We start from the raw sequence: 11550 nt of genomic DNA, 5'->3' as shown, positions 1-11550 counted from the left end.
TGTTAAAAGTAAACAAATCTTTTAAGAACAAATATGAATTGGATTTCACTAATTCAAATCATGAAAATGAAGTACAAATAGACTTGTAGAAGAAAATAGCTCATGAAAGCCGGGAACAAGGAATTGAGCATCGAACCCTCACTCGTAGTGTATACACTCTAATCACTCAAGTGTTTAAGGTTCGATTCTCTCAATTCTCTACTATCTTTGCTTTCTAAGGCTTGCTTTTCATCTAACAATCAACATAAATTTAATGCACAAATACACAAATCAAGAGGTCTTTTAAGGGTTGTAATGGGGTTAGGGTCAAGGTAGGATTGTATTTGGTCAAGTGAACTAAAATCTGAATCCTTAATTAACTTAAACTTTTCCCACCTAACTTAAACAATCCATGTAATTATAATACAACATCTAACCATCCATTAACTATGTTTTCCACATATTCATGCATTCTAATTTCAAGTACAACTCATATGCATTGCTTTCACCACATATTTTGGGGCATTTTGTCCCCTTTTACTTATTTGCTCTTTCTCTTTTTCTTTTTCTCTCTCTCTTTTTTTTTATTATATATATAATTTTTTTTCTTTTTCTTTTATTTTTCTCAATGCATATGATTAATTTATTGAATGCATGAACATGTCCTAAACATTTCTTTCACGTTTTTAGAAAATTCTAACATACTCAATTCTCAAACTAAATGTTTCCAAACCCACTTTCCCCACACTTAAATCATAAGCATTCTCACTAGTCTAAGCTAACCAAGGATTCAAATTAAGGACATTATTGTTTTCCGCTTAGAGTTAGTGATGAGCTAAAATAAAGAATAAAAGAGGTAAAATAGGCTCAAATCGGTTTGCAAAGGATAATGAAAGGGTAAGGCCATATGGGTATGTAAGCTCAGTGAAACAAAGGCCTCAATCATGTAAGTGCATGTATACATCAAACCATGGAAATATAGAATTAAGCAAGACAAAGATCACAATTTTAGAGAGAAAAACACACACCAAAAATAAAATATTGGTTGGTAAAATGCAACCAATTCAAATAAGCTCAAAAATCTCATAGGTTTTGTGTGTTCGAGCTCTAAACCATGTTCCAGTATAATATTTCTTCAAACAAGTGTAACATTAAATTTTATTCAAATTAGTGAAATGCTCTAAAAGGTTTTTTGAAAAAAAAAATACTACTTCAACCAAGTGGTAAAATATGCAAAAAAAATCAAATAATCATGCAATTAAATATGCAAATGCAGTAATTAACAAAGAAAATATTGGTGTTGAGACAAGAAAGTACTAACCCATGGAGATCGGTATCGACCTCCCCACACTTAAAGATTGCACCGTCCTCGGTGCACGCTGAGATGTGCAGGTGGACGGGTCTTCTCCAACTGATGCTTTTCTCTAAGGATTTTGCTGATGGACTTGTTTGTCTCCCCATGTGAACGTCTTCCGGTTCCCTTCCGGGTGGCCATCCTGAAAGAAAAAGGGAAGAAGAGTAACCCAGAAATAAAGATAGGAAAATAAATAAAACATGGGTTGGTTGATGCCAAATAATAAGGATCTCATTTACATGGAAGCTTCAACATGCAAGTGAGAAAACAATAGAAGCACATGGCATACCAGTGGTGCAAAAGTTTGCAACAATGGAGAAGAGAATGGGGAAGGAGAGATAATATAAATTCATATCAATGCAAGAGTAATATAGATATAAAAGATTGGCATTGATTTAAATAATATTACTCAATAAGAATGAAACAAGTCACTAAGCACTAAGAAAATACCAGAAATGATGTAACAGTTGAATAAGAACATTTGAACACCAATAATAATTTTTAGAAAAATAAAATATGCAATGAATGAAAGTATGCAAATAAATTAAATAAAATAGAATGGAAGTGAGAGAAAATAAGAAAGGAAGAAGAAAGAAATAAGAAAAGATAAGAAGAATCAGGATTCGGAGAAGAAAAGATAAGAAAATTGGCACTAAGCTGGATAGGTTGTGCGACGCTGGCGACGCGGTCGCGTGGTGCGCGATAAGGTTGGGTGACGCGGATGCGTGGGGCACGCGATCGCGTGACTTGATTTGTGCTAGTGGCGCGAGTGCAGCCTGCGGTCGCACAACTCTCTGTTCAAAACTCAGTATTGCCAAAATCCAGGGTGACGCGGTCGCGTGGTCGACGCGATCGCGCGGGTGGCCTTATTTCAAATATGACACAGACGCGTGGGTGACGCGTTCGCGTGGCAGGACTTGTGCTACTAGCACGGGTCCAGCCCAATTCCAGCTCAACTTTTGGCCATGCACCCTTTTGACGTCGAAATCCTGGTCACGTGGCCGCGTGGGTCACGCGGTCGCGTGGGAGGCCATTATTCCCATATGACGCGGTCGCATCAGCAACGCGGTCACGTGGGGTAATTTGTGCCATTGGCACGCCTACAGCCCTGCTTCTGCGTAACTCTCTGTTCAATTTATTATTCTCTCATCTCCTTGCGACGCGGACGCGTCGCTGATGCGGTCGCGTCGCGTGCTCTCCTTCTTTTTTTTTATCTGAAAAAAAATGCAGAATGCAGTGTTAATATGAATGTGATGCAAAATTCCAGGTTCAATATAATAAAATAAAATGAAACTCGAAAACAAATAAGACTAAATAAAAATGAAAAAGGAACGATCATACCACGGTGGATTGTCTCCCACCTAGCACTTTTAGTTAAAGTCCTTAAGTTGGACATTTGGTGAGCTTCCTGTTATGGTGGTTTATGCTTGAACTCATCCAGGAATCTCCACCAATGTTTATGTTTCCAATGTCCTCCGGGATCCCAAACTAGGCGCAGAAAGCCTTCAAGTAAGTTAAAGCATGTGACAAGGCCCCAAGAGTGCTGATTTCTAGATTGGATTCCGGAGTCCCAAATCTTGCTTTTGCACCCGTCTTCTTGTTGATCATCATGATTCCATCCGGGTGGTAGGCAATCTGAATTCTCACTAAAGCGGCCAAACAACTTCCTAGACCCATTCAGTGGAGCTTTACACCAACCTTTACATTTAAATTTTAAGCTTTCAACCATAATGAACCTTGCAGGACAATTCTTACCACTGACCATTTTCCTCTTACTCTTAATGCCACAAAAAGCTCTAAGTTGACCATCCATCTCCAGTAGCCCATATTCAAGTGGGATTAGAAAGCTAAGGGATATGAATTTTACCCACTTGAATGTTGTGAAGAATGATGGTAACTTAGGGGGAGGTATTTTTAATGAAATTACAAGCTCCACTCCCTTGTGCTCTTCTCTGATAACTACCACCTCTTTGCAAGCTTCTTCAATTTCAATCTCTTCCTCTTGGTAGCTTTCTTCTAATTCAATCTTCTCTTCATTGCTTTCCAAGGGCATGGGAGGTTATGCTTCTTCTTCTTGAATCTCCATCTCTTGATCAACCTCTTCCAAGTCTTCAACTGTGATATGCCTTGGAGGTTGTACACCCTCCTCAGCATCAATTTCAAATGTCTTGGAAGGGGTTCTATGACTGGACTTTCCCATGGAGGTTCTGCATCTCCTAAGTCTTCAACCAATTCTTCTTCTTCAATAATTTCGGCTTCCTCTACTTGTTCCAGTACAAAGTCATGCTCCGTACTATTCACTAGAGTTTCTAGTTTCTCCTTCATACTACGTTCTTCATTAGATTGTCCACATGAAGCCATGGGGTTCCTTGAGTGTCCGAACATCGGGAAGCTAATTGACTCATTATTACTTGCCCCAATTGATGAATGGTTGCCTGACATCGAGCCACTATTTCCTTGAGACGATCCTTTGTCTCTTGATGCACTCGGCTTTCATAAATAGGATCATAGTGCTCTTGAATTGATGGATATGGAGATGGTGAATATTGAAGTGGTGGTTCTTGTGAGTAATTGGGTTGGAATTGGGGTGGTTCTATATATGGTTCATATGGCTTATAAGGTGGTTGGTATGGTGGTTGAGGGTTAGGGTCATATGGAGGTGAATGGCGGAAAGGGGCTTGTGAGTGTGGTGGTCCAAAGTTATATTGAGGAAAGGGTTCATAGGCATATGGTGGTGGTTGTTGATAGTCCATTGGAGGTGGTTGTTGCCATGAGGGTTGATCAAATCCTTGTGGCTCCTCCCATCTTTGATTGTTCCAACCTTGATGCCTATTTTCATTGTAATTTCTTCTTCCTGCAACATAATTGTAACCAGACTCAGCCAAAGGGGTGAGAGTTCATAGTAACAAATAAAAATTAAAAACAAAAATAAAAACAAATTTAAATTAAAAGGTTATTTAAATTTTGAATTTGAAAATTAAATTCTAAAATTTTGAATTTTAAATTTTGAAATTTGAAATTTTGAAATTTTGAATTTTAAAATTTTGAAATTTGAATTTTTGAAATTTGATTTTTGAAATAAGATAAGATAAAATAAAAATTTTAAAATAAAAACCAATAACCTCTTAACTTAAGAAAAAGCAAAAATAAAAGAACAAAAACAAATAAACAAGCAAAAATAAAATATTTACAATAACCAATAATAAGGCACACATTTGCAATTCCCCGGCAACGGCACCATTTTGACGTTAGGATTTTTTGCCAGTAAAGAATTTCATAAAAATAGTCGCGTTGTAGATATAGTCTCTAAACCAACAAAAATTCCTTCGTACAAACGTTTTGGTTGTCACAAGTAACAAAACCCCTTAAAATTGATAACCGAGTATTTAAACCTCGGGTCGTCTTCTCAAGGAATTGCAGGGAAGTATGTTCTTATTATTGGTTATGAAGATTGTAAATTGGGGGTTTTGGAAGTAAGGTGGGAATATGTTATATGACAAGTAAAATAAAACAATAATAATAAAATCTCTTGGCAAGGTATAAGAAATTGGAAGTCCAGACTTAGTTATCCTTATCAATAACAATGAAAGTCGAATCTTAATTCCACTTGGTCAACTTTTACTAAAATAAAGGAAAGTCAAGGGACTAATTAGTCTGATCTTCGAATCCTATTTATTTCCTAAGAAAAGGTTAGGATTATTGAAGCTGAATTCAATTAGCAAAGATAATAATTATCAATTATGCTGTTGAGTTGAATAATTCCTGAGTTACTGATTTCTTAACCAAGACCAAAAGGGGAAAAGTAAATCTACTGGAATAAGAATGCCTTCAGATGGGAAGCAATAATCATGTAAATAAAAGAGAGCAATAATAACTGAAATACCTCAAATAACATTAATTCAAGTAATCTGGAACAGTTCATAAACTAAATTGGAAAAATAAATAAAAATAAAGAACCTGGAATTGAGAGTCACTCCTAAAACTAAGAGAAGTCCTAAATCCTAATCCTAAGAGAGAGGAGAGAACCTCTCTCTTTAAAAACTACATCTACTCCTCAAATTGTGAATTATGAGAGCCTCCCTATGAATGGATGCAATCCCCCACTTTATAGCCTCTAATCTGTGTTTTCTAGGCCGCGAACTGGGTCGAAAACAGCCCGGAAATCGCTGGAGAAGAATTCAAACACGCTGATTTCTGTCACTGCGACGCGGCCACATGGATCACGCGGTTGCGTTGCCTAGCGTCAGGGGAACTATAGCATATTATATATCAAATCGAAGCTTCGGACGTTTGCTTTCCAACGCAACTAGAACCGCGTCGTTTGGACCTCTGTAGCTAAAGTTATAGCCGTTTGAGTGCGAAGAGGTCAAGCTGGACAGCTTAGCAACTTCTTCATCTTCTTGTATTCCTTCCATTTTTGCATGCTTCCTTTCCATCCTCCAAGTCATTCCTGCCCTATAATATCTGAAAACACTTAACACACATATCAAGGCATCTAATGGTGATAAGAGAGGATTAATAATAAGCAAATATAAGATCAAAGAAACATGTTTTCAATCAAAGCACATAATTAGGAAGGCAAATGTAAAACCATGCAAATAGTATGAATAAGTGGGTAAAGAATAGATAAAAACCACTCAATTGAGCACAAGATAAACCATAAAATAATGGTTTATCAAGAGGCCTTAACAAGACTTCAATAACAATCAGGGTGGAATGAACCAGAACAGGTTCAACTACAGACCATTCCAACTCTCTCAGCAGCAGATGGAGACCCTCACACAGAGCCTCTCTGACCTGGCTACTATAGTCTCTAACATCTCTAAGATCACTCAAATTTTCATGGTAGAAACTAGGTCTTTCATCAGGAATTTGGAGATTCGGGTAGGTCAGCTGAGTAAGAAGATCCCAGAGATCCCCTCCAACACTCTCCCAAGTAAAACTGAGGTGAATCCAAAAGAAGAGTGCAAGACCCTCACTATAGAGACTGAGGTCGAACCTAAGGAGGAGCCTGCTACTGAGAAACTGAAGGAGATCAAGGCTCAAGAGGAGACTGGAAGTGTCACCGTGCATGTCCCCATGAAGATGGAGGAGCCTGAAGACCAACTGTTCCGAGGGTTACCTGAAACTGTAGGCCGATCTCGGACGAGATCTTCTGTTCTGGTCGGAGATGACGTGTCAAGCTGGTAGGTGGCGGCCGGAGCTGTCGTGCCCGATTTGTTGGACTGGCTATGCTGCTGATCCTTTGTCACCGGAGGGTGGTGGTACCTGCAAGGGACTCCGATGCTTAAGTTAGCAAGGGTATTAAGCAGGTTTTTTGTAGAATCAAAGTATGAGTTATACTTGGGTGCTCCAATGTATTTATAATGGTGTGGAGTGACCTTTTTAGATAAGATAAGTTAGTTATCTTATCTTTGAGTGAGGTCATCTTATCTTCAAGGGGACCGCCCTTATCTCTGTAGGCTCGGGCTGCCTTTGGATTTGGGTCGTGTTCCTCTATTTGGGCCCTTTATTGGGCTTTCCTGGCAATTTGGCCGAGCTCTTTAAGAAGAGGTCGGGTAGTTTGACCTGAAGAGGTCGGTCGCCTTGTCGCTAAACATCCCGGGTCGGACAGCTCGACCCAGGGTATGAACACCAACCATCTCCAAACATGCAACAGGAGCCTGAGGATGAGGAAGTTGCTCAGTTCTTAGCAGTTCTCAGGAAGCTGCAAGTCAACATCTCTTTTGCAGAGGCGTTGGAAAAGAATCCCCCTTCTATGGCATGTCTAAGAAGTTTAATTTCTGACAAGAAGACCTTGAAGGGAGATGAGACTGTGGTACTGACCAAAGAGTGCAGTGCCTTAGTTTAGAAGAAGCTTCCTCAGAAGCTACCAGACCCCGGAAGCTTCCTTATTCCCTGTACTATAGGGACTGTCACTTTTGAGAAGGCATTGTGCGACCTTGGCTCAAGCATTAATCTTATGCCTCTCTCTGTGATGAAAAAGCTGGGAATTCAAAAGGCGCAGCCTGCCAAGATCTCACTGGAAATGGCGGACAAGTCCCTGAAAAGGGCATATGGCATGGTGGAAAACGTCCTTGTGAAGGTTGAAAGCCTTTACCTCCCGGAAGACTTCGTGATACTAGACACAGGGGAGGACAGAGACGACTCCATCATCCTTGGAAGGACTTTCCTAGCTACTGTGAAGGCCTTGATTGATGTGGAGAAAGGAGACTTTATCCTAAGGTTGCTTGAGGATCACGTCCATCAGATAGAGGAGGTACCATTGTGCAATACTTAGTGTTTAAGCCCTCTCTCTCAGTACAGAGTCCACTGACATCAACTCTAAGTTTGGTGTTGGACATCCATCACAAGCTATTGAGGAAGGAGGCACCAAGAAAAAGGTACCCAAAGGCTGGAAGAATAAGAGGATTCCAACTGAAGACTTCCACCTGGCATGAGAGTTATCTTCACTAGAAGTACATTCATTCTACACACTATGAGCCGGATCCTGTCGCTAAAGCACGTGGAATTGATCCATGAGAGCACAGGAAGAAGGTTCACAATGAGGGGGTGACGATCTGAGAGCCTATGTACCTCCATAAAGGAGCTGTCCGTCAAGCTAATGACGGTAAAGAAGCACTTGTTGGGAGACAACCCAACCATTAGTATAGTATTTTCATTCTCTTTCTTTTCATTTATTTTAGTTTGATTCTATATTATGTTATTTTCTAGTAATTTCCATAGTTTTTCCTTGCTTTGTAACGTTTGTGATCATGTGTAGCATCTAGAACAGAAACAGGAGCGCATAGTAGTGAAAACATAACACCCTGGAGGTACCCATCACTGGCGTTGAACGCCAGAACTGGAGCCCAAATCTAGAAGGGGAGAAGCTTGGGCGTTCAACACCCCATAAGGAGCTTCATTGGCGTTCTGATGAGCGGATATTTTATACGCTTTTTGGCATCACTTTTATATAGTTTTCAGTAGTTTTTATTCAGTTTTTATTAAGTTTTTACAGGTTTTAGTGTTAAATTCACATTTTTGGTTTCTACTATGTTTTTTGGTGTTTTTGGGCAATTTCAGGTATTTTTTTGCTGAAATTGAGGAGCTAGAGCAGAAGTCTGATTCAGAGACAAAGAAAGCACTGCAGATGCTATCCAGATCTGACCTGCTTGCATTCGGAAGAGATTTTCTGGAGCTACACAAGTCCAACTGGAGCGATTTTAATAGCTATTGAAAGCTGACTTCTAGAGCTTTCCAGCAATATATAATAGTTCATGCTTTGCTTCGAATTAGAAGTCCCAAAACTAGTGTCCAACGCCATCTTCCTGCCCCCTTCCAGGTGTCCAGCGCCCAAAGAGCAGAGCCCAGCATCCAAAGGCCCAAAGAGGACCTCCTAGCTGGCGTTCCATGCCCAAGAGACCTCATAGCATGTGGATCTCATCAAAGCTCAGCCCAAACACTCACCAAGTGGGCCCCAAAAATGTATTTTAGCACTAAATAGACTGTTTTACCCTTACTAGTCATCTGTTTAGTATTTAAAGTATATTTTACATGATTTTCTGAGACATCATATACCATTCAGCCATATTCACGTTTTTTCATTATTTTTACCTTCAGTATGAGTTTCTAAACCTCCTAGGTTGAGGGGAGGAGCCCTGCTGAGTCCTATGAATTAATAAAAGTATTACTGTTTCTCTTCGATCTGTGTTTGATTAATTCTAAGATGTATATTCATTCTTCATCAATATGAATGCGTTGAACTGGCACAAGGTTATCACATTCTACATGGGTTCAGAGTGCATCTTTCACCGGACAATGATGAACCACCAGCTTGAATATACGTCTCTCAGACGGCTAGTCCACGATTTCGTTGGAGACTTCTCGAGACATCAGTTCAGCTGATTTTTGGGGAGATTAGGGTCTCTGTGGTAGAGGCTAGAATCCAAGGTACAGCATTCTCTAATCCGGAAGATCTAACCTTGTCTGTGGCATTTTGAGTAGGAACATGAAGGAGAATGAACTGTACGAGCTTCACCCTCAATCAAAATAGATCCGCACTAAACCTGGGGTTCAGATCTGGAGGAGTATTGGCAGCTGCTCAAACCATTGTCAATCACATATAGCCTGCCATTGAAGAAATCACTCAAAAGAAAGGAGAACAGTAGTACCAGAGTTAATTCAGAAAGACAAAGTAACTCCAATCCTTAAGCCTATTCCTATAAGTATTTTCTACCTCTTTTGCTTTATTCCATTCAAAAATTCACAATCAAACTGCATTTAAACATAAACCTTCTGATCTGCCTGACTAAGTCCTGCAAGATAACCATAGCTTGCTTCAGGCCACAATCCTCGTAGGATCGACCCTGACTCGCTCAGGTATTACTTGGACGACCCAGTGCACTTGCTGGTACATTTGTACGAAGGTGTGGGGATTCGTGCACCACCTTCAAATGCCAGTAATGGAACAAGAACTGGGTGTTCAACGCCCTTGATGGAGCAGCTCAAGACCACTTTTGGTCCCCTATGGGCATTGAATGCCCCACCAAACTCAAAAAAGAAAAAAAGTATCCCTACCTGGCGTTCAATGTCCAGAACTGGCGTTGAATGCCCAGGCAGGGTCAGGATGATTCGCATTTGAAGCTTCAAGCCTGTAGGTCCCACAGACTCTCCACCTAGCCCACCTATCATTCACTCACTTCCTTCTCTCTCCTCTTACACCCTATATCCCATCCACATTCACTCATCAGATCTCAATCACCTTTCCCTCTTTCCAATACACACTTTTCCAAAAATCCTTCGTCAATCCCATCACTTTTCCCACCAACCCACCCACTTCAAATTCAAACCTTCCCCCTTCCCATATTTCCCTCCCATATAGCCGAATCCCTACCCCACCTAGCCTCTATAAATACCCCTTCATCCTTCATTCATCCTCACACCTTCACTAAACCCTTCCCTTCTTACATCTTCTCTTCATACACTTCCTTCTTTCCTCTTCATCCTCACTTTGCCAAAGCCTCCTAAGCCTTCCCCTCTATCTTTTCTTTCTTCTCCTACTATTTTCTCTTTCTTTTGTTACTTTTTCTCGAGGACGAGCAAAGTCCTTAAGTTTAGTGTTGGAAAAGCTCCACTTTTTGGTTTTCATTCCTTACCTCCATGGCACCAAAAACCGGCGAATCCTCAAGGAAGAGAAAAAGAAAAGCCCCCGCTTCCACCTCAGAACCTTGGGAAACATGGAGATTCCTCACCAAGGCTCACCAAGACTACTTCCATGATGTGGTGAGGCAGAAAAAGGTAATTCTCGAGGTCATCTTTAGGCTCAAGGAAGATGAATACTCGGAGATCCAACAAGAAATCTGGAGAATAGATTGGAAAATTCTGGCCAATCATATCTCAGAAGTTGGAACATTAATGGTGCAAGAATTCTTTGCCAATGCCTGGGTCACCAAGAAGCACGACACTAGTGTGAACCCAGAGCCCAAAAATTGGCGCACCATGGTTAGAGAACAAATCTTGGATTTCAGCCCGAAAAGTGTGAGATTAGCGCTGCAGCTGCCTCGAATGCAAGTGGACCCACACTCTTATACTAGAAGGGTCAACTCTGACCAAAGGCTAGAGCAAGTGCTTGCGAACATTTGTGTAGAAGGAGCTCAATAGAGAAGGGACGCACATGGCAAGCCCTACCAACTGGGTAGGCTTGACCTCAAGCCCATGGCTAGAGGATGGTTGGAGCTTATCCAACGCTCCATCATCCCTACAAGTAACCAATCTGAGGTTACTCTTGACCGAGCAATAATGGTTCATTGCATCATGCTCGGGAATGAGGTGGAAGTGCACGAGGTCATTCTTCAAGAGATCTACAAGATAGCAGAAAAGGCCTCCACCCAAGCACAGCTAGCATTTTCCCACTTTATTTATCTCATCTGCAACTCAGTTGGAGTTCGCATAGCAGGAGACACCCTTTTTGAGATGGAAAAATCCATCACAAAGAAGAGGATGGAGCACGTCATGGAGCCTTCACACGGACCATAGCACAAGCCTATTCAGCTGCCTCCACCAGAGATCTCGGAGATGCCTCAGGAAATGTACTTCCCTCCCCGTGACTATTGGGATAAACTAAACACATCTCTAGGGGAGCTGACCTCATCTGTAGATCAACTAAGAATAGAGCATCAAGATCATTCTGTCATCCTCCATCAGATAAGGGAGGATGAGAAGATCATGAAAGAGGA

General features: G+C 40.8%; 1 protein-coding gene across 1 annotated transcript; it reads left to right on the top strand.

Annotated features, from left to right (window-relative positions):
* On the top strand, positions 6050–7613 carry LOC107633665. Its single transcript, XM_016337271.1, has 3 exons — positions 6050–6400; positions 6993–7151; positions 7263–7613. The coding sequence occupies exons 1-3, from the start codon at positions 6050–6052 to the stop codon at positions 7611–7613; spliced, it is 861 nt and encodes a 286-aa protein (XP_016192757.1).

Source organism: Arachis ipaensis, chromosome B03 (assembly GCF_000816755.2).
Source record: "Arachis ipaensis cultivar K30076 chromosome B03, Araip1.1, whole genome shotgun sequence".
Lineage (NCBI taxonomy): Eukaryota > Viridiplantae > Streptophyta > Magnoliopsida > Fabales > Fabaceae > Arachis > Arachis ipaensis.
This window is presented reverse-complemented; position numbering and strand designations above follow the sequence as displayed.